The 24,172-nt window shown below is 41.2% G+C and overlaps 1 protein-coding gene across 2 annotated transcripts in view; it reads right to left on the reverse strand.

Moving 5' to 3' along the window:
• CAB39L (calcium binding protein 39 like) overlaps positions 1 to 24,172 on the reverse strand; it is a 104,342-nt gene that overhangs the window by 41,194 nt on the left and 38,976 nt on the right. For both annotated transcript variants that reach the window (XM_034758510.1, XM_034758511.1), the window contains one exon: positions 18,461 to 18,607. In XM_034758510.1, coding sequence (XP_034614401.1) covers positions 18,461 to 18,562 — 102 coding nt within the window. In that variant the 5' untranslated portion in view covers positions 18,563 to 18,607. The remainder of the gene's footprint in view (positions 1 to 18,460; positions 18,608 to 24,172) is intronic.

The following is a 24,172-nucleotide window of genomic DNA, read 5'->3' on the forward strand; positions in this document are numbered from 1 at the left end:
TTCCCCCTGGAGTATAGTTTCTACTGAATGAAAAGTCTTTCAGTGTTTGAAAGAACAAGATGATAAAGCTACATAAATAATCCCCACCGCATGCTAGAGAAAACCACATGATATATAGATTGTAAGCATTTCAAGGTAGAGACTTTGAGATGGGTCTGACCTCACACCACAATTATACTGATACAACTCTATTAACTCCAATGGAATTAATCCAAATTTACAGGAGAGAGACACTGGAATCAGCCCCCCCTCCCTGATTTCATACCCAACTGCAAAGCTTCCAGCATGCACTTTGCACTATACAAAATAACAAATACTATTTACCTCCTAATTGTACCAGGTTTGCAGTTGCCCACTAATTTGGATAGGTCAGTATGTGATGAGATTAATCTACATTCCCTTCCCAATGAAAGTTTTATTTAGCCACAATAGAAGGCTTTCTTTTCTCAAACATTTCTCATGGTCCCCGTCTTTGATAAAGACAGCTCACTCTAAAAACATGCCTATTTCTAACCATCAGATGTTAATGGCACATCACTAGAGCTATCAAACAGAGTACAAAAGGGCTTAGCAACAGGGATGTTATCTTGTGAATTGAAAACCTAAGTCTTTATGAAAACTGTGCAAATATTTTCATATCCAAAGCAAAACCTGTACATTTTTGGCTTTTCACCAGTTCTGGTTGGCTGGGTGTGAAAATTTCTGGCATTTTGCAGTAAAACACAAAACAAAACAAAAAACAAATCACCACCCTGCTTTTCTCTCTAAACACAAATAGTCCTTTCTGCCAGGCAGAAAATCTTTGCAAGATTCAGACTTCAGTCGTAGCATCATAGAGCTATAGATAGGAAAATAAATAATTTAAAGGAAAAACAGACAAAAAAACTAGGAGTTACACAGCATCTTGACTCAAATTCTATCTTCATCTGTCTCATATCCCTCCTCTCCTTCACCTCTAAACTCCTTGTACATGTGGTCTACACTGATGACTTCAACATCTTCTTTTATTCCCTCTTGGATACACTGCAATTTGGCTTTCACATACTCGCCTCCTGCAAAAGGATAAGTGTTCTTATCATGGTCAACAATAACCTAGGGTGACCAGACAGCAAGTGTGAAAAATCAGGACAGGGGGTGGGGGCTGTAATAGGCGCCTATATAAGAAAAAGCCCCAAATATCAGGACTGTCCCTATAAAATAGGAACATCTGGTCACCCTACAATAGTCCATTCCTGGCCAAGTTTAAGGGTCTGTTCTCTAGACTTAACCCTCATAATCTATGTGCAAAGAGACCCTGAAGCCTCAAATGCAGGTCCTTAATTTAAAGATCACTTCTAGCCTCTATTTTGCCACTTGTATTTAAGCTTCATAGTTCTTTATAATAGCTCCCATTGCTGAAGTCACAAGCACTTTGTTCCTTGGAGGGAATCCCACTCCAGCCTTATATGCAGAAGACATTCCGTTCCAGGAACAAAAGTATCTGAGTACATCCATATGATCCAAGAAGCAAAGGACAAGAGAAACCTACAAAACCTAGTAGCTACAGACTGTGGATTTTGGAACTGTGCCTTTAAATTGTTCAGCTTCCCAAACCGGAAGTCTGGAGTAGAGGTGCAGCAGATTCCCAAGTTCTGTGCTATAGAGACAGTTGGGGGAACTGTGTCACTGAACAAAGAGGCTCTCTTTCAAGCATCTTGGGCCTAAACTGATTATTGAATATCAAGATGAAATTCAATAAAGACAAGTGCAAAGTACTTCACTTAGGAAGGACAAATCAAAAGCACAACTACAGAATGTGGTAGTACTGCTGAAAAGGATCTGGCCAGATAGTTGACCAGAAACTGAATATGAGTCTTCCATGTGATGCAGCTGAACAGAAAGCGGATATGATTCTGGGGTGTATTAACAGGAGTATTGTATGAAAGACACAGAAGGCAATTGTCCCATTGGACAAAACACTGGTGAGGCCCCAGCTGGAGTACTGTGTCCAATTCTGGGCACCACAATTTAGGAAAGATGGGGAGAACTGGAAAGAGTCGAGAGGAGAGCTACAAAAATGATAAGGTTTTTAGAAAACCTGACCTATGAGGAAAGATTAAAAAACTGGGCATGTTTAGTCTTGAGAGAAGAAGATTTGGGGGTAGGGGACACCTGATAATAGTCTTCCAATATGTGAAGGGCTGTTATAAAAAGGACGATGATCAGTTGTTCTCCATGTCCACTGAAGGCACTAACAGGCTTAATCTGCAGTAAAGGAGATATTAGGATTGTAGTAGTAGTAAGGGTAGTTAAGCTCTGGAATAGACTTCCAAGGGAGATTGTGGAGTCCCCATTATTGGAAGCTTTTAAAAACAAGTTGGACAAACACCTGTCAGGGATGGTCTAGGTTTATTTGGTGCTGCCACAGCACAGGGGGCTGGACTCGATGACTTCTCGAAATCCCTTCCAGCCCTACATTTTTATGATTCTATGTTGTACCAGGAATAAATAGAAATGAGAGAAAATAATTTGAGTGGAAAAATGAGCAGATAAAAGCTTTGTTCTTTAGATAAGCACACCTACCAAACTCCTTGAAAAATGCAATAGTCTGTCCAATCCTCAAAAAGTCAACATTTGACCCTGAAGATCTCTTCAACTTCCTGTTCCTCGAGGAAATAACTGAGAAAGTAATAGTCCTCAAGCTTCAACATGACATCAGCCAACATTGGGAATGCTTCACAATCAGGGTTCAGACTAGAGTACAGCACAAAAACAGCTCTAGTGGCACTAAATGTGCCAACATTTTATGGCCAGGGACACAAGTAAGATCCAGCAGTGTGAGCATGGAAACTTCGCTGCAGCCTTTTCCACAATGGAAAACAGGGTACTGCTCACTAAAGCTGGGCCAAATTTTTCAATCAAATAGCAAATTTGCTAAAAAATACAATTTCAGAATGACCAGAACTAATTTACTAAATTTGGTAAATTTTGGCTGAATAAAATATTAAGGGAATATTTAAAAAAAAAAAAAAGTCAAAATGAACCATTTTGTTATTAAAATGTCATTTCAAAAAATGATGTTCAAAAAAAATTTTTTTGTGTGGGTTGAACAAAGTTTTGGTTTTTCATTTCAGCAAGGAAAAACAAACAAAAAAAATCAGTTTTGGTTCAAAACTCATTTTTTTTTAATTAATCAATTTTTTGCTTTGGCACCAAACCAAAAAAACAACAACACCCCACAATTATTTGCTAATCCACCTACAGGACATAACAGGAGTATATGGCCCAGAATTACAGAGGTTTCAGTTGTTCCTCTCCAGCAGAGCTCAGTGAGTCGTGATGGGTAACTGCTCCTCCTCTTTAAAGGCCTCACGTGTGAGGTCCCACAGGAATCCATACTATACCTACTTCTCTTCAATATCTAGATGAGACACCCGGGAGAGACAGTGAGACGCCATAAGGTGTGCGGACAACAGAACACCTTTAACACTTAACTATATATCTCATTCTCTACTAATGCAACCATCACCATCATGTCAAAATGTTTACAGGAAATTAGCCCCTGGTTAAAGAGCAGGTGGCTCAAACTAAATCCAAGCCAGATTCTGATCAGCACCACTTCAAAGGGGAAATGCTTTGAAAAGATGGCCAAGATGTTGTCTCCACCACCTTCCATTAAAGGCACACAGCCACCCTTTGTCAAAGTTGTGAAAAGCCTCTGGGTCCTGTTTGACCCCTCACTAAGCTTGGATGACAAGATAGAAAGCATTGTTGGAAATTGATTCTTTCACTTCCAGCTTATTCGGAAACTTTGTCCTTCCCTCCTGGACAACAACCTGGACACAGTAATCCCTACATTTATCACCACCCAGGCTGGACTGTAACTCATTGTATCTGTAGTTGAATGTGAAGATGATGCACAGGCTCTAGTTGGTACAGAATGTGGCTGCCCAATTTCACCATGCTTGAGGCGGCCACAAGCACATCAGGTCTATGTTAAAATCAGACCACAGGCTCCTAGTCAACTTCCAACGCCACGGTTGGAATTTGCAAAGCAATTTGCTTTCAAAGCAAAACCAGAGACCCCAGGAAGTCCACCAGGGACTTTGTTATTGCTGATGTTGATTTTACGTGCAATGTGACCAGATACTATGGTGCTGGATGGTAGTATAAAACTTTACTCCTTAGGGCATTCTGCACTCAAAACTAAAAAATTCTGTGCCAAAAAATTAAAAGTTCTGCGCACAATATTTTAAAATTCTGCAAATTTTATTTGTCAAATAAATGTGGAGACTCTGACATGGCAATGGGGAGCACAGGCCACTGACTGCACAGAGTTGTGCAGCTCTCACCCATGACACAGACTCAGCCTTTGCCATGGAAGATCATGTAGAACACGATATTGATATGTGGGTATATTCAGAGCTGGGTTATGTTGATTTTAACTAGGGCTGTCAAGCGATTGCAATTTAATCATGCGATTAAATAAATGGTATTCTATTATTGTTTAACAGTAAAAAAATTAAATATTTTTGAATGTTTTCTACATTTTCAAATATATTGATTTCAATTACAAAGTGTACAGTGCTCACTTTTTGTAATAAAAATACATATTTGCTCTGTAAAAAACAGAATAGTATATTTCAATTCACCTAATACAAGTACTGTAGTGCAATCTCTTTATAATGAAAGTTGAACTTACAAATGTAGAATTATGTACAAAAAATAACTGCATTCAAAAAGAAAACAATGTAAAACTTTAGAATCTACAAGTCCACTCAGTCCTTCTTCAGCCAATCACTCAGACAAACAAGTTTGGTTATAATTTGCAGGAGATAATGCTGCCCACATCTTGTTTACAATGTCACCTGAAAGTGAGAACAGTCATTCGCATGGCACTGTTGTAGCCAGCATCGCAAGATATTTATGTGCCAGATGCGCTAAAGATGCATATGTCCCTTCATGCTTCAACCACCATTCCAAAAGCTGATGACAGGTTCTGCTCGATAACGATCCAAAGCAGAGCGGACTGATGCATGTTCATTTTCATCATCTGAGTCAGATGCCACCATCAGAAGGTTGATTTTCTTTTTTGGTGGTTCAAGTTCTGTAGTTTCCGCATCGGAGTGTTGCTCTTTTAAGACTTCTGAAAGCATTCTCCACACCTCGTCTCTCTCAGATTTTGGAAGGCACTTCAGATTCTTAAACCTTGGGTTGAGTGCTGTATCTACCCTTAGTAATCTCACATTGGTACTTTCTTTGCATTTTGTCAAATCTGCTGTGAAAGTGTTCTTAAAACGAACATGTGCTGGGTCATCATCCGAGACTGCTATAACATGAAATATATGGCAAAATCTAGGTAAAACAGAACAGAAGACATGCAATTCTCCCCCAAGGAGTTCAGTCACAAATTTAATTAATGCTTTTTTTTTAAATGAGCATCATCAGCATGGAAGCATGTCCTCTGGAATGATGGCCAAAGCATGAAGGGGCATATTAATGTTTAGCATATCTGGCACGTAAATACCTTGTAACACCGGCTACAAAAGTGCCATGTGAACGCCTGTTCTCACTTTCAGGTGACACTGTAAATAAGAAGCAGTCAGTAGTATCTCCCGTAAATGCAAACAAACTTGTTTGTCTTAGCAATTGGCTGAACAAGTAGGACTGAGTGGACTTGTAGGCTCTAAAGTTTTACATTGTTTTGTTTTTGAGTGCAATTATGTAACAAAAAAATCAACATTTGTAAGTTACACTTTCACGATAAAGAGATTGTACTACAGTACTTGTATGAGGTGAACTGAAATTTTTTAAAAATTAAATTGTACAAAATTTTTTACAGTGCAAATATTGGTAATAAAACTAATACAAAGTGAGCACTGTACACTTTATATTCTGTGTTGTAATAGAAATCAACATATTTGAAAATGTAGAAAAACATCCAAAATATTTAATAAATTTCAATTGGTATTCTATTGTTTAGCAGTGCGATTAATCACAGTTAATTTTTTGGAGTTAATCACATGAGTTAACTGCGATTAATTGACAGCCCTAATTTTAACTCCCCCCTTTTACAGTCTTTACATCAGCTTCTTTACCTCAGCTTCTTTACCTCCTCTGCAATTTTACTGCACACAGTTTAGTCACTAGAAATTACCACAGTATAGTCTCAAATGAAAACTAAATAAGGTATTTTTATCCTAACTTCAGAGGTTTATTTTCTGCATTGTTCTGACATAAACAACACCTGCTGGTCCACGAAGTGTAATTCATAATTCATGAACAGCATATATAGCAGCTTTACTTCTGCTGATTATAGAGTACTAAATTCTCTGCTGCAAATGCAGAATTACAACAATCTTTGAAGCAGGCTACCAAACTGACTAGCTCACCTAAATAGTGTAAGATGTCTCTTTGTGGTTATAGCATGTACATAAGTCTACTATCTCCTCTGTGAATAAAGTAACATAACTCCTCTGATTTAAGGAAAGTTATGCATGCATTGACACGCCTCTGCTTAGAAAAAAGTTGTTTTCTGGTAGTAACATGTCTTCATATTTTTTGACAAATTAAATAATGTGAGTTGAGACTAATACTTTGTGTAACTTATAAAAAAAACAACCCAGATTTGGTTCCCTCACAAGTAAAAATCAAATTATTGTAATTTACTTGATAGGATCATAACAGAAACAGAAAAGACCTTTTCGATTATAATGTCTTTGCAAGTGCAAAATATAGTCACCAGAAGATGTATCAGACAAAAAATTAATATTATACTTGATCTTAGCTAGACTGTAAACTCTGAGACGAAGATTTTTTATTAAATTATTTATTTTTTTTATTATTATTATTATTATTGTGTATTTGCAGAGTGCTGTGCAATTGGGCCACAATCTTTGATTAGGGCCTTTAAGTGCTACTGCAATACAAATAATATTAAAAGGCCATTTAGACTCAAAGCAATATGAGAAAGAGACTTGCTCTGAGTTTTGTTCCTGGACAAGCAGCACACTGTTTCTATTTCATTTAACAAATAATAAATAAGAATTTATCAGTCTTGGGATGGGGGAAGTAACTCTATGATTGGGAAATATGCACTATTTTTCTGTTCTTCTCCTAGTTTCCTTTTATTATACTTAAAGTGGCTTGGAATGCTTATGACCTTGTATTGCTAAGAGGTGGGGCAGAGTTTTAAAAATAGTTCCTTTGTTTCTGACAACCAGCTATTTGAAGAAGCTTTTTGCTGAAATGCTTCAGGATCCAGTCCTAGCCTTGCTCCCGACCCACACAGGAACATAATTATAATTGCAGACCTGGTTGCTGGGACACAAAGGCCCTGTCCATATTATAGATTTGACAGTGTTTAAGCTGGTTTCATAAATATATTGGTGCCCCTACTGTGTTATAAAACACTGTTTGGTCATGCCTGTGGCATGAGACAAAGTGCTACATCAATTCTAACAAATGATGCTCAAGATCAGAGTGTTCTGCCCAGACTAGGGCATGATAATATGGCTTGGTCCTGTCTGTACAGACAACAAAAAGATGTGCTTTAACACTGTTGGGGCACTAATCAGGCAATGGTTGAGCACTACGAATGTGTCTACACTTAAAACCAGAGATGATTCATGTCTGCTGACGGGAGGGAAGGGGAATGACACAATGTAAAGAGGGGCCACATAACCACCCCATCTGTCGCCTCTGGGAGGAACCTTCCAGTCCCACCTCCCTGGGCCAGGGCAGCCAATCCTGCTGGCTCTTAGTGAGGAGCACGGGCCTCTCGGCCGGGCTGGGGAGACTCACAGCATCAATGTCTCCCCAGAGCACCTGCACCCTCACGGACACCTCAGCAGGGGGGAGGGGCGTGGGCAGTGCCCCTACCTCCGGCTGAGCAGAGGGACCCTGCTCCCAGCTCCTTCCCCAGTGACCCCCTACACACACCCTGCACCCAGCAGCGCCACACTCTGCCCGCCAGAATTTCCAGCTGGCTCAGTCTCTGTCCCTGGCAGGGAGCAGGAGAGAGCCACTTCTCATGTTGGCTAAGGGTGACTGCCCAGAGAGCTGGAGCCCAGCTGAGGAGGTCAAAGCAGCCCACTCCTTCCGCTCCCCACCTGGGCCTGGCTGCTTGGGGATAGGGGCCGAGAGAGCTGAAAGTGCCAAGGGAGAGGCACAGCAGAAGGACAAAGCCTCCTCATGCTGGCAGGCCAAGCAGAGCAAGCCCTTCAAGGGCAGCTCAGCATTCAGAGAAATCTGGGGGGTCACAATTCCAAATTACCCCCCCCTCGCATTGCCTCTGCTTAAGACATTACAGTAGTACAACTGCACCGCTTCAGTGTATACACTACCTATGCTAATGGGTGGGCTTCTCCTACTGGGGTAGATAATCCACCTCCCTAAGAGCTGTTAGCTAGGTTAAAGGGAACAATTCTTCTGTTGACCTAGCGCTGCCTACACTAGGGGTTAGGTTGGTATAGTAGCATCTATCAGATATGTGGATTTTTCACACCCTTGAGAGATGTAGCTATACGGATGTAAATTCCTAGTGTAGACCAGGCCTATAATTTTGTCAGGGCTTTTTTTTTTTAAAAAAAAATAACACAATATAGACATGGCCAAAATCAGGTTATTTTTACATCATCTTGGCCTTTTGGAAGTATTATCATGAAGTGGGGTTTTTTTTACCCACGAAAGTTTATGCCCAAATAAATCTGTTAGTTTTTAAGCTGCCACCGGACTCCTCGTTGTTTTTGTAAATAAAGACTAACATGGCTACCCCTCTGATACTTAATATTAGATACATCCTATATCAAGCGACTGTATCTTGCACTTGTAGGGAAATGAACTCATTGATCCAACAGGTCTTTTGATCATTAACTACTATGATTCTATGAACTAAATTAAAGGGAAGTTTTCTGTTCTTGCAAATGTATTCTCATTTCATATGGAGACATTTCAGGAAGCAACATGTAAAAGGTTAAAACGACCCACCTGTCTAATCTGTTGTTCACTCAGACGATTGATTTTTTTTCCCATAAATACACTAGATACACTTTTGTACACCCACAGAAGCCAAGCTGCCTCCTCTGTAACATCACCTGCCTGTCTGCAGTGGGAGAAAAAAACCACCCACAACAAAAACAGCCTGTCTGATTCAGAAACATAACCAAGTACAGACAGCTTTTGCAGCGTCCCATGGAATATTTATTTATTTATAAATAAATATTTATTTATTATTATTCCCATGTGTTTATTGCAATCAGTGAAATGGTGTAAATTGAGTTCCTGGCTTCAGCAGCCTTGTGCTCATTTCACAATGATCCTTACGTGCAATCTCAGATAGCAACGACAAGGACCTATCATCACCCTTATACTGCTGATAGTATTTACAGTACAAGCAAATGGATCTCCACTACTTCAAGTGCATCTGGATTTTCCTTTTCGATGTTAACTATAAACATACAAAATAATTAGGACAAAATCTCAGATCTTGAGAAACTGACACCCATGAGAACTCCAAGACCTAAACTTCAACTTTCCTACCTCTTTAATGAGTTGACTCCAGTTTACTTCTGTCCCAGCTGACAGTATCACTAGCAGGAAGACATATAATTATACTCAAGGTTGGGAGGACCTGCTCTCATTTTACCCCCCAGCAGTCCGCAGGAGATACCACAGTGCCAGCTGATGAGGAACTGAGACCAGGATCCATTCCCCCACCTGATCCCTCCGCTGGGACAGGGCCCCTTCACACCCAGATACCCCTCTGGGGCAGGGCCCCCTCATGCATCTGCTTGTGTTCTAAGCAGCAGCAGCACAAGCTACTGTGCTGACTAGAGTGGGGGCAGATCCCAATTTCAATCTCCTGCCAAACCTGCCAGGAGCCACCATGGAGCAGGCCTGGGCTCCAAATCATCGCATTGTCAGCTCCACCCCCAATCCTCACCAGCTGGACAGGAAGTAACAACAGTGCATGGGCTGGAGCAAGCCAGCACCATGGCCGGCACTATGTGGTCACACTCCCTCCCCAGGATAGAACTGGCCTGCCACCTCCCTGCTCCTCTCTGGGATGATCCAGCTCGCTAACCTCCCACAAAGCCACAGCCTCATGGTACTGGGCTAATGTCATGATTTCCATGCAGTCTGTGAAATTATGATCTATCCAGTGCCTTACACATAGCAAACTAGACATTCTCAACTGTGCACAAAAATCTGGAAAAGAGGATTTGATAGCCAGTTTCAATCTGAACCTCTGGAATATTTCTAGTATGGTCTATATAAATAATATGGTTATTTTTTTAAAGTTACTGCTTCTCAACCTTGAAACCTACCCACTGCTTGACACAAACCACTGAAATGTGGCCAGTGACCAAAGTATGGAACACTGGTGTTTGTTGCACATCATGGCAGAATTGATGGAGTGTAATGGTTTTAACTACCGGTATAGAACCTATTTTTAAAGGGCATTCTCTCACTGGGGGAGAGAAGTCAACCAATTTTTTTCAAGAAGAAAACTCAAAAAACATATTCCATCATGTACAGTCACAACGACCTCTACAAGCCACCAACAAGGATTTTCAATGTAGGATTTTCAGAACCCTAGCACTGCCCTGTGCTCATGAAGGAGTATGTGAATCGATCCCTGGTGGGGGATAGGATACACACTCTGCCAGTAGGTTACACAGCTCTTTGCTAGACAGCAGTAGAATGTTTAAGGTCAGGATTCGTGAGTTCTGTTCCTGGCTTTGGGCGAAGAACGTGGCCTAGTTCTTAGAGCAGTAGTTAGCAACAGGATAGCCAAGCACACAGATTTGGAACACCCATTCTGAAAGGCAGCATGATTAAGTGGAAGAGACTTGGGTCTGCCATACAAAGACCTGAATTTGATTCCCATTTCTACCACAAGTGTCCTTGTGCAACCCGTTAGGGAACTTACTTGTAAAATAAAGGGAATTATACTTAACTGTTTCCTAGGCGTGCAATGTCTTGATCAATAAGAAGAATAATGAAGCATACAGAAATTTAAAAAAAGCAGTCAAAAGAGGGGAGACTAGAACTCCTAGTCTCCTGACTTCCAACTCAGTTACAACCCCCTACACTAAAGGATACTTGAAGTCTCACTCATCCTCACTTGGCAGCAGAAGAGACTGAAATGTCCCACAAAATCCAGTACACCTGAGAGCTTTTGCAGCAGCAGACATAACGAGAGGCCAAGTCCTTACCTTACTTACACAGGACCAGATTATACACTACTGAAGTCAAAGGGAATTTTGCAACTGACTTCAATTGTTGCAGGATCGTGCCCACAGACAGTCCTATTAGAGTCAATGATAATCTCATAACGATTCCAATATGCAAGGGTATGTTTCATTCTTCACACATTGCTCATCTTACTTACACAAGGATTCCCTCTGTCTTTATTAGGACCAGATGTGAGTGAGATGAACAGGATTTAGGCACTGTTTCTTTAGCACCGCATAAAAGAGCAGGTGTAGCTGGGTGGTTTGGTCAGTCATTAGGCTTAGTGGCCTAGCTTCTGATTCCAATCTTTCTATCAGTTCAGGGCATTGTAGCTCTCTGGATCTGGTCTTAGCTAGACTGGCTTCTTTGCTCGTAACCCCTTGGCCTGTCCTCAAGGGGGACAGGAGCCAAAGTTCTTGGGTGGGTAGGGGGACCCAGGCCCTCCCTCTCCACCAGGTCCTAGCCCACGGCCCTGAAGGTTGCAGCAGTGGGAGATGGCCTAGGTTCAGCTTTCCCCAAGGCCACTTCCTACCACATCCTGCATCTCAGTTTCAGATGTGGCCATATTTGACAACGTTTTTACTTCAGCCAAAGGCCGATACCTGCAGCCCTTTTGTGCCCCTTACTCATGGTTCTCCCTCTCTTTTGGGGAGTGTCAGGGAGAGGGCAGGGACACACAGTTGAATCCCCTCAGAAGACGCTTCTTCTCCTGCTGCTGTGGCCAAGTAGTGCTCCTCCATGAAACAGCCTCTCTTTCCCCCTTTTGCTTAGAGTTGCTGAACTGAGCTTCCTTTATATTGATCTTTGCCACAGCATCATGCTTGGCAGTGGCCAAGGGATGGAACCCAGTACTGCTCCGATCCTCTTCCTCTGCCTCAGTCTAGTGTAGGATTCGTAAACCCCATCACAGCAGGATTGGGTTTTGTTTTTTAAATATAAATGCCTCATTAGGAAAAATCCCTAAGACTACAATTGAAATGCCGCTAAAAATCTAGCACTACAGATTCTTATGAACAGTTGTGAACCTCTACTACAGCACACGGAAGTGAAATGTGAAGACATGCCACACTGACCTACCTACATGAATTTGCCTAATTAAGTAAGTTTAAATGTAAAGGGGAAGGACAGAGAAAAAAAGTTTAAAATGAATTTTTACCTAGTTGATACAGTGTTTTTGAACAGTGAATGGATCCCTGAGGGGAAAACAAAAAGGGTGAGATTACTGTAACCTCAAGTTGTCTTGCTGGCTGGCAGAACCATAACTATTCACAATAAAACCACTTATTTACAACTTGCCTGATTTCAGATTCCTTTACAAATCAAACTTTGGTCAGCTTTGCACACCCAAGCCAAATGCAGAGGGAACTTGGGCCAACTTTCAAATTACTATGGAACAGTTTATAATTTTCGATGAAAACCTTGTAAAACTTGATGGATTTCCTTGCAGGGCTGGTTCAGAAATGTTGCCAAACCTGTAGCTGCAGGGAGCCTGAGTTATCAGAGCCCCAACCCACCAAGGATGGGTGAAAAATACAGGTGGAATGTTTACTGTTCATGCTTCAGTGCTGTATGGCATGCAATATGTCCTCTGGACAGTGCTTTGTGGTTGTGATCTTGAGACCTTTAGGGAGTCAGGATGTCACCCTTTATATTGTGGGCTGGATTGAGAAGTTCCTGTTCATTTTGTTTAACAAACCTCCCACCCACTATTCCTCTAACTTCTTCCAAAGACATACGGTATCACCACTATGAGATTAAACTCACCCTACCTGTCTGGCTTGGCACAGGAACTTGTGGTAGGTGGAAGGGGGTGGTGGTGGGAATATAAGGACATGCAGGGATTTTGGGTCTTCCAGCAAGGTGGTCCAGGCAAATGGCTTTGCAGGAGGCTCTAGACTAGTTGAGTTTTACCCCTAACCCAGGCAAAAACTGGCAGTTTTGGATTAATTTCGCATTGAAATTCAAAGCAAAACTCAAGTGGTGTGAATCATACCAAAAAAAACCAAAACAAAAACAAAACAAAAACCACCCACCAAACCCAAACCACAAGGTAAGTGCCAAGTCTACACAACTCCAAACTATCTGATGTATCCATCCACAGGCATCTTGAAAAAAATAAGCTAGTCCAATTTTACCTGATGTATAATTACATCAAGTACAATTCTTCATGATTTGTTTGATTGCATGCTTATCACTCCTGGTTAATGCGGAGTGCCAATGCTGGAGTTAAATCAGGGATGAATTTGGTCCCATATGACTGGGATTATGTTACACATGCACACACGCACTGGCTCCTCACTATATGAAGATCCATGAACGGGAATCCATCAGGACAAACGCACACTTTCTAAGGAGCCCCTGTTCAATTCAAATGTTGGGTGAGAAGTGGATGGGGTAGAAGAGAGGCTTTATTCAACTTTTCCAGATCTAGAGAATTACCCTTCTTAATCCTCCCAATGTTATGCTAATCTTCCCATTATTAAAGAATCTTCATTTTGTTTCACATCTGATTGATTCAAAGAGGACTTTAGAACAGTAGGAACTGGTTTTGGTATATGGATTAATTAGACCAAATTTTATGTAAGTGGATGCAACAACATTAAGGTCAATGCACCTGTGCTCACTAAGAGTGTCAACATAACCCATTATATGAATAACAACGATAATTAACACTAAGTGAGAGAGGATGTATAAATAATATATTAGTGTGTGTATTCCACAGAGACACTCTTCTTGAAAAGATCTGCAACTGCTTTTTAACTTACAATCAGCTTTTCTAGTTTCTATTAGCATTTTCACAAAAAAACTGTCTATAAGTGATGTAGGCCATGCTTACAGGATGAGGGTGAGGAGGGTTTTATTCTGGTAAGCAGTGACTCTGAAAAAGATTTGGGGGTCATGGTGGATAATCAGTTGAACATGAGCTCCCAGTGTGACACTGTGGCCAAAAGAGTTAAAGTAATCTTTGGATGCATAAACAGGGGAATCTCAAGTAACAGTAGAGATTTTTTTTTTTTTTAACCACTGTATTTGGCACTGATGCAGCTGCTGCTGGAATACTGTGTCTAGTTCCGGCATCCACAATTCAAAAAGAATGTTTATAAATTGGAAAGGGTTCAGAGAAGAGCCACGAGAACGATTAAAGGATTAGAAAATATTAGAAAGACTCAAGGAGCTCAATCTATTTATCTTAAAGAGAAGATTAAAAGGTGTCTTGATTATGGTCTATAAGTATCTACATGGGGAACAAATCTTTAATAATGGGCTTGTCAATCTAGCCAAGAAAGGTATAACTATAACACACTCCAATAGCTGGAAGTTGAAACTAGACAAATTCAGCCTGGAAATGAGGTTACATTTTTAATGGTGGGAATAGTTAACCATTGGAACAGTGTGCCAAAGATCGAGATGCATTCTCCATGACTGGCAACTTTTAAATCAAGATTGGATATTTTCCTCAAAGATCTGCTCTAGGAATTATTTTTGGGAAGTTCCATGGCCTCCGTTATACAGGAGGTCAGACTAGATGATCACAGTGTTCCTTGCTGACCTTGGAATCTAGAAATGCTATGGGGGTATGGTTAGCTCTGTAGTACTAATAATTTTTGCATTATTTAACAATAGCATGCATGCAATAAGATCATACACTTCAAGTGTGCTAATAAAATTTCACGTTTTTCAAATTCTCTTCCATCTGACCTCGTATCATTGGAGGGCTGCTTAACACCACTTCCTTGTAGTTTTGTATCTTTCAGAACTGCTACAGAGCTGGAAAAGAAATTCTTCTCTGGGTTGGTAGCCTCTAGGCCAGGGAATCCAGCCCCCTGCTTAATTTCATCCAGCCCATGGCAAGTCTCCATGCTGTGGGCCAGAAGCCCTGAGCCTCGTTGCCCCTCTCCCCCACAGGGCTGGAGCCATGAGCACCGTCTCACCCTGCTGCAGGGGGAAGTTAGGGTGCCAGGCCGGTCAGTCAGCTGACCCTAGGTGCAGGGGCAATCAAGAAAGCTCTGAGTCCGCGTATGCTTATCCCCGCCCTCAGGCACTGCCCCTGCAGCTCCCATTGGCCAGGAACCAGGGTCAGGGCGGGGTGGAGGGAGCTTGTCTTAGCTCTGCTGCTGACCAGGAGCTACCTGAGGTAAGCAGAGCCCGCACCCCTCACCCTCTCCCGCAACCCAACCCCCTGCTCCAGTCCTGAGCACTCTCCTGCATCTTAACACCCTCCCAGAGCCTGCACCCTCCACCGAGCCCTCTGCCCAAGGTCAGAACCCCCCTGCTCCTCCACTCTAACCCCCTGCTCCAGCCCCGAGCCCGCTCCCTGAACCCATCATTTCTGGCCCCACCCCGGAGCCTAGGGGAAGCCCCAAGCCTCCGCACCCCCCAGCCCCGCAGGGCTGTGTGTGGCCTGCGACTGACTTTTTCTGTAGGTCAGTGGCCCCCAATAGAAAGAAGGTTCCCCACCCCTGCTCTAGGCACTGATGCTATATCAGCCACTTTCAACTGTCCAAACATGCATTTCCAACTACATATCCACACTACAGTTATAGCCGTCTAAATAACTTCAGGATAAATCTTTAAGGCTTTAGACTTTGAAGTTAGTTCTATCTAGCTGGAATCTATTTTGCTAGCAAGCAATACTGTATGTTTAGCCCTGAAAAGAAAAGGCTTTTAGCCACATGAAAAATAGGTATTGAAAGTGAAAGTTATGACAAGACAATGTTTTAATTAGCTTCAAGAAAGTGAAAGATGTGGTGTTTTTGCACTGAATTTCTCACTAGAATAATAATTAGTTTTCAAACTTTCTCAGCCCAGCAGAACAGCTGAAAGTTGCACACAGATCTCCTTCCCTCCCCGCAATGAATGCTCAAAACCACATGAATGGCAAAGATACTGAATAAATGCAGATCGATGAGGACCCCCAAAGTTTTGAATGTGCAGTAGGGTATTTTTTATTTTTACTTTTTTAGTTTTTGAGAGACTTTTTTCCTCCAGATTTCCTATACAGCTTTGTTTTAGCCCTAAGAATTTCCCCGCTATGATTTACTCCCCCAACATTGACTCAGAACATTTTCCTTACTGGGGGTGACTCTCTTCAGTCACTTCAGAGCAACTCTTGACTAAAGGGGACATCTATTGTGTGACATGAGGTATTTTCCTCTGACCCAAGGGGAATGAGAACTCTCCCTGCTCTGCAATCCAGATCAGAAAGTTAGGCCCCAGTTCAACAAAGCATTTAGTCATGTGCTTAAGTACTGTCCTGAATAGTGCTGCCTTCTTGAATTGTGCCTGAATGAACAGAACTAGGAACAAACCACTTTCTCTTGTAGAGTGGTTTAATTGAAACTAGACATGTGAGTAAGTCTGCAGGATTGGGATCATAGATATTTAATATCATAGATAGCTAAATAATTTAATATTCAATTAAAATAATTTACAAATTTGAAAATGGCATTTTATTTCCGTACTGACAAACTGGATAAAATCTTCCACATCTATAACCCTTTTATCTTGTGAGAAAAAAAAGTGTACCAACAGTTCAGACTTTTTAGAAAGTAGAAAAATTGTCAAAGTTCTCATAAAACGTTAGAATTCCTTTTAATTCTCCATCTCCAGAGGACGCCCCACCCCACCCCAAAAGCACAGCTCAACCAGTGGAGAATTTAAAGTTGAACTGCAAAGCAAAAACAAAAATTGATTTAAACCCAGATTTCTGCATTGAATGTCCCCATTAATTAGGCTATGGGGACACATTTAGCACAAAATTAATCTTTTATATATTCTCGCTTTCCCCTTCCTGAAATTATTTTGATCCTTCACAATTAACTGAAGGTACCCCAAAATGAGACATCAAATACCAGAAGTCTCACTGATATCCATGTTACAGAAATAAACACATTTGGAGGTATTGTCTGTGAACCCAAAGTACCAAGAGGATTCCACTGAGAAGGAAAATGTGCTTACCTTTTTATTTTTGGTTCATTTCTAATATGTAATCGGATTGAGGAAAAGTACATTTGCAGTCAAATGACAGAATTGCGTAAGAAATGTTTTAATATTACCTAACAATTATTTCTGTTTTAATTTTATTTTTAGTCTCATCCACATTTCTACTATTGGACTGTACCCATGACAATTCTTTTAGAGAATTTGAAATTCTCTGGTGCAATTAAATGTACTTAAACAGGTTTGTGATTATACATAAGTGCACACACAGACACTCACTCTAATACGGTGATAGATACAAATACATATAACAATTATATATAGGGTGTATATAGTACATATGAACATTGCTGTATTTTTATATAACATTGCATGTGCACACACACACACACACTTGTAGTTTGTCAGCCTACAAAAACAGTAAAGCCTAGAGTACTTTTTAAATGGTCTCATCTTAGTTTGTTACATGCTTGAGTAATTAAAAAAAATAATACAAATCACTTATTTTTTGGATTAGCCTGTTGGATATAGAAATATTAAGTTATTTGTTACCCAATTCTGGTTAACTTTACTCAGATGAAGTAGTCTCATTGACTGCTCATTGTACATAAAGTAACTCACATGCATAAGTGCTTGCAAGATCACAGCCTTGGTGAACAGTAGGGTTACCATACGTCCGGATTTTCCCAGACATGTCCGGCTTTTTGGGCTCCAAATCCCCGTCCGGGGGGAAAGCCCAAAAAGCCGGACATGTCCGGGAAAATCGGGACATGCCGGGCCGGCTGTGCGGGTGCTCGGGGGCCGGGCCGGGGGCTTGGGGGCCAGGCCGGGGGCTCGGGGGCCGGGACAGCGGTGCGGTGCCGAGGGCCGGGCTGGGGACTGGCGGTGCGGTGCCGGGGGAAGGGGGTGCTCGGCCGGGGGCCCGGGGGCCGGGCCGGGGACCGGCAGTGCTGGGCGGGCCGGGGGTGCTCGGCCGGGGGCCGGGCCCCGAGCCGACCCAGGCTGGAAACGCTGGGGGGGCCAGCCTGGGCCGCGCCTCCTCCCCCCACACTCCCCCTTACCTGCTTCAGGCTTCCCGTGAATCAAAATGTTCGCGGGAAGCAGGGGAGGGGGCGGAGACTTTGGGGGAAGGGGCGGAGTTGGGGCTGGGGGCGGGGCCAGGGCCCCGTGGAGTGTCCTCCTTTCGGAGGCACAAAATATGGTAACCCTATGAACAGAGTAATTTCAATCTCTTCAAACTGTTGTTCCCCCGAGTACAAATAAATACCTTATCACTAGTCTTTTAAAAACCATGATCTCATACCTTGTCTGTTTTTTTATCTTGCTTTTCCAATATGGCCATGTTTTCTTTCAGAGTTTTTACAATCTCAGCAGGATTTTTGTGTGATTTACTGAACAAAGGCATGATTTTCTTCACCTGAATTTCTTCTTCTGATATAGCTGAGGATTGCTTTAAATCAAAAAGGACAAAAAACAAAAAGCAAAAATTAGCTTTTAAGGTTTTGTTTGCAGCTATGAGTCAAATACAGTATGCTTTATGTATAAATTATACTGCAAGCTCGGACTGTAAGAGCACTCTGAGCTCCAGTTGCTCACGTCTACTGAAAATTCCAGTAGACTCCACTAGATCCTTCAACTGGTCTCGATTGGTTTCTACAGGCCTTTTAAGTTTTGATTGGAAAACCAGTAGCTCCAAGAACCAGCAGACAAATATATCTGTTGCTTGGATCATTGCAGGATTGGGCCTCAACTTTTCAGTCATTGCTTACATTTTATTTCGTTTCTCTCTATTTAACTTTTTAATTAAGAGGATGTCAATATCGAATAGTTTAAGTCTCCCCAAAAAGGGAGCTTGCCAAACCTTGAGAGGCCTGCACTCCTTGTGACTCACTTCCTACTCATTTAAGTCCGGGGGAATTTAGATGAGAAAGGAATATAAAATGAGTCCTAATATAAATACAAATGCTTACATTAAATTAAAACATTTAAACAAAAACACTTTAACTTACACATTCCTCCCTATTCTGTTGGAAACCCTAATACCCATCAGTGTACTACTGCATGAGAACCAGAAAGAGAAAGCAACCAGTTTAGTTTTAATGTGTCAGCAGGACCTGAGCCTGGAAGGTGCTGCGTGTCCTCAACTCCCATTAAAGCTAATGGGAGTTGAAGACTCTAAGGGTACGTCTTCACTACCTGCCATATCGGTGGGTAGCAATCGATTTATCTGGGATTAATATATCGCGTCTCGTTAAGACGTGATATATCGATCCCCGAACGCGCTCACCGTCGACTCTGGAACTCCACTAGAGCGAGCGGCCATAGCGCAGTCGACCGGGGAGCCGCGGCCATCGATCCCACGCCGTCTGGACCCCAGGTAATTCGATCCAAGATACTTCGACTTCAGCTACGCTATTCGCGTAGCTGAAGTTGCGTATCTTGGATCGATTCCCCTCTGCCCCCCCCCCCCCCCACTGTAGACCAGCCCTTTGGGCCCAATACAAAGCCTAATGAAGTCAATGGAAAGACTCCCATTGACTTGTATGGACTTTGGATCACGCCCATGTCACTTTAAAGAGGGCGCACAGCACTTCGCAGGATAGGTCACCATGCTGAAAAACATGCAAACAGTAAAAACACACTGGTAAGAAGTAAATTAGATCGGGGGGGGGGGAGAGGGGGTGGCAAAATCGCTCCAATTTTCATATACGCTATGGTCTCATACAAATAAGAAATGTTATAACAGAGATTGAGAGGGGAGGAACAAAAACAGATTAAAATATACATATGTAAAATACTCTGCATAACACTCACCCTTACCTCAAAATCTAATGGTCTTATAGAACACATTTTTCCTCCATGTACACATGATATTAATTATTACATATCTTATATGATTAATAAAAATAATAGCTATAGTTTTTACTTATACACCCTTATGGATATTTGAGAGAATTTGAAAATGTATGTGATGTTTTATAAAATAAGACAGATTCTATACTACAAAGCTTTTAAGTGAAACATCTTAAAGCACTTAGAGAGAGATGTTGTGTAATTTATCTGTGACATAAAGGAAAGATTATTTGAAGAGTGTCATATTTCAATTAAAAGTCCCTAGAGTAGGAAATAGCATCAAAAGTAGATGAATTTATATATAGTTTTTCATTAATGATTTGTTGCTAGGCTGGTTCTACAGAAATATTTTCACGTTCAAATTCTGGAAATTCAAGTCACTGTGTCTCTTCAATATTCAAGCTCCTTAGGGCACTGTTCAAACTACATTTTTATTTCTGCGGTTTTGGCTGTGTAAGCCTAAATACTTGGCTCAGATCTCAACTAGGAAGCCAAAAACAGTGCTCAGCACTGCTCCCATGGAACTCAGGCCACAGTTTGGCAACACCCTCTGACTAGCACAGAGCAGAGTCAGACCTCTCAATTTGCTGATACACTACACTGAAGATGGGGGTATACTGACTAACTCATCTAGGAATGTTCAGCGATATTCACATACCAGGAAAGAAGGGGCCTCTCACTGGATGACTTGCATCATCCCCCACAATTTTGCTAAATTGAAAGGGTAATGCAATAACATGTCTGTCTGCATGCTGCTAATAAGCACTTGGGACTCCACAACCCCATGGTTAACGACTCGATATTACAGGGAAAGAACATTTTTAAAAATTAAAACACTGGAAATAGAAAAGGGTCAGGACCTGCAAGCTTATTAACCCCGAAGACAAGACACGAGGGGTGGGAGTTGGATTGTCAGCCTTTGAATTCTATTAAAAAACACTAATGAAGGACATTTTAAAAAACAAACATCACATTCAGGTGGGGCAGGGTAACTTTGATTATTCCGATTTTTAAATAAATTAACCACTTTTGGCTAGTAGGTTTCTTCTTTTTGGGGAGAGAAAGGGGAAGAAGTAGTAATTTTTTATATGTTAGCTTCAAGGATCATAAGGCTTATTAGCTACCTTTTCCCAAAAGGAATTAACCTACATACATCTTCTGAACATAGCCTCTGTACTACATAGTCACTATTTTCACTACAATTCCAACAGGATTTTGTATCACTAGACAGGTAAGCTTTTTTCCCCATCCTAGATGGAGTCCATTGAATTCTAAAAATAAAGGCCAATATTTACAACAATGGGAGGTATTTTGGTTACCTTGATTTCCAAATGCCCAATCTGAGGTACCCCAAAGTACTGGTGTGATGCTGCGCTCCATAATGTTTTATATAAATATGCTTATGAGTGTAAATATGACAACTGGAATATGTTTTATGCTAGATATGCCATGTAACATCTCTCTGCAAAGGTTATGATCTACTGAATATATTCATCCTATTTGTATGTATGTGTCATTTTTGTATTCGAAGTTATGAATATTAGCTATGTACTTGTTTGATTTTAAGTAGCATCAGTGAAGCATTTGGTCAGCTTCTTGAGAAAAAGACTATTCTCAGTAAGTGCCCAATCAAGAAACACTTAAGCTGATAATGAACTTTGAGAGACGCCAATCCACATCTGAGCTTTCCTGGGAATGTGGCATCGGCCTGTAAAGTTCTGAGTCATGCATGGACATGTGACTTGCCCATTTGACTCCAAAACTCCATCTTGCCGCTCAAATAACTCTTTCAGCCTTCGAGGTGGTTCCTCCAGTAAAGGAATGAGACACATTGCAGGGTTGTGTGGGAAATAATATACTTTCACTTCGTGAGGTTGTGACCTGTAGATAAACAGAACCTCTCAGTCTCCACAGCTAGAAAGTCCAACAGCTTTCATGCGCTCTAAATTCACAACAATATTTCAGTGACAAGTATTCAGCTAGGGATTGGTGAAAGAACATGCTTGCTTTTGTTTTATTTTAGGGGAAAAAATGACAAAAATAGTGAAACGCAGTTTTTAAAGCAACCTTTCTCAGATGTTTGGCTGGGCCTGTTAAAATTAGAAAGAAGAGTTTCTTTATGATGGGCAGTAGGCGTGGGCAGGGCAGGTGTGTTTCATTCTTGGTGAGAAATTCTTCTGCTCTCTTATATTTTACTAGGTTATTTTGTCATTCCCAGGACATCCTCATGATCATACATGCACAAAAGGCAAAAACTTAATACTCAAGCTCAAGCATTCATGAAGTCCAGAGACTAATAAGATCAGCAGTGCGCAGGTACTAGGAATAGTCGAAGGAATGGCTGAGATTGCAAAGTGATATTATGCACTCACAGTGCAGGCCTTCCCCGAGATCTCAAAGACTTTTACAAACATTAATGAAGCCTGACATCATACCAGTGAGGGCATTTAAGTACAACTATCTCCACTTTTACAGTGGGGGAACTGAGGCACAGAAAGATTAAATGACTTGTCAAAGGTCACATAAGAATCTATTGGGAAAGTCAGGAATAAAACCAAAATTTCTTGGCTTCCAATTCTGTGTTTTATTAACCACAAAACCAAATCTATTAGTTTTGTAAATTACCACAGGCCTATCAGCAAACATTTATCAACCAAGACTTGGGGTGGTGTAGAATGCCATTCAATAGGAACAAGAGCCTAAACTAAAGGTTCCTCTTCCCCTCCCCCCTGACCCCATCCAGGATTCTGAGACCTAGACAACTAGACCTCCAGTAATTTTGGGAACATGCAAGATAGTAAAATCTGTTTTTTAATCTCAGCAAATCTGTGGGATAAAGTTTAGCAGACTGATTTTCATGTGAATCTGAAAAGGGGGGGGGGAGAAGATCTGACTATTTACACAGATCTGAGTTTATGTTCCTACAGCTCAGAATAGATGATGTCCCATTGCTAATCCAATTACTCTAAAAGAGCATTTAATAAAAAACAACCAACCCACATCCACCAAATAGCAAAACCCAACAGTTTCAATGGGAAGCTTGGAGTCAGCTTGTCAGGTGGGAATGCTAAAATGAGGTAAAGAAAAAACACTGATAGGCCACCACCCCTTTTCAGTTCTTGAAGATACTATTATAATGGGCCAAAACAAATGCTCTCAGCCCAGCTGAGTTTCCAGTGACTAGATTGGCAGGTACAGAAACCTGTTCAGCCAGCTTACACGTTCACCAGCGTGACATAGGGAAATGTTTAGTGTGACTAGAACTCTTTAATACAAATATAAACTTAATCAGATTTCTTTTCATACACTTTATAGGCTCCCTCCCTGAGCTCTCCTTTATTTCTTGATCACAGTCTTCCTTAAAAGAACCCAGTATATCAAAGCTTATAAAGACAATAAAGGAGGGAGAAACAACATGGGTGAGGTAATATCTTTTAGTGGACCAACTTCACTATTGGTGAAAGTGACAAGCTTGAAGAAGAGCTCTGCTTATCTTGAAAGCTTGACTCTTTCGTAAATAGACGTTGGTCCACTAAAAGTTATTACCTCACACTCCTAGTCTTTCTAATATCCTGGGACCAACATGGCTACAATAACATTGCAAACAAAGAAGGAGGCATGCAGACAGCAATATTACTTCAGTCATCAGCAGATCCCATCATTATACAGTAACTCAGTTAAGCAGTTCAGTAACAAATACTTCCTCCTCCTTCCCACAAACACAAGAATGACAGCATGTGATTCATTCAATCCATTCTTCTTACATGTTACTTGAGATAAGCAGTTTAGTACTGAAAGTGAATAATTGTATAACATTTTATACAAATTCAGGCAAGAAAACGTTGTATGTTTTCTTATCCTTTTAGGTATACAGTATCTCCCTGTGTACCAGAATCACAACATTCTATTAACGTATTTACCCTGAGATGAGTTATTTTTTAATACGTAAATAAAATATCTTCATTTCCTCCCACCCCATTACTGTATTAAAAAGCATTGATGGCTTGTAGATTGTGTGCTGGTAAATTTCACTATCATTTTGCAGGCTAATTATGTATTATTGCATCCCCCTCATTCCCCCCAAAAAAATGTTAAAAGGACAATTAAGGTTATAAACTCAATCACTCAGATTAGGAAATGCCAGAATTCAGGCTGCCCATGC

This window comes from Trachemys scripta, chromosome 1, assembly GCF_013100865.1.
Source record: "Trachemys scripta elegans isolate TJP31775 chromosome 1, CAS_Tse_1.0, whole genome shotgun sequence".
Classification (NCBI taxonomy): Eukaryota; Metazoa; Chordata; order Testudines; family Emydidae; genus Trachemys; species Trachemys scripta.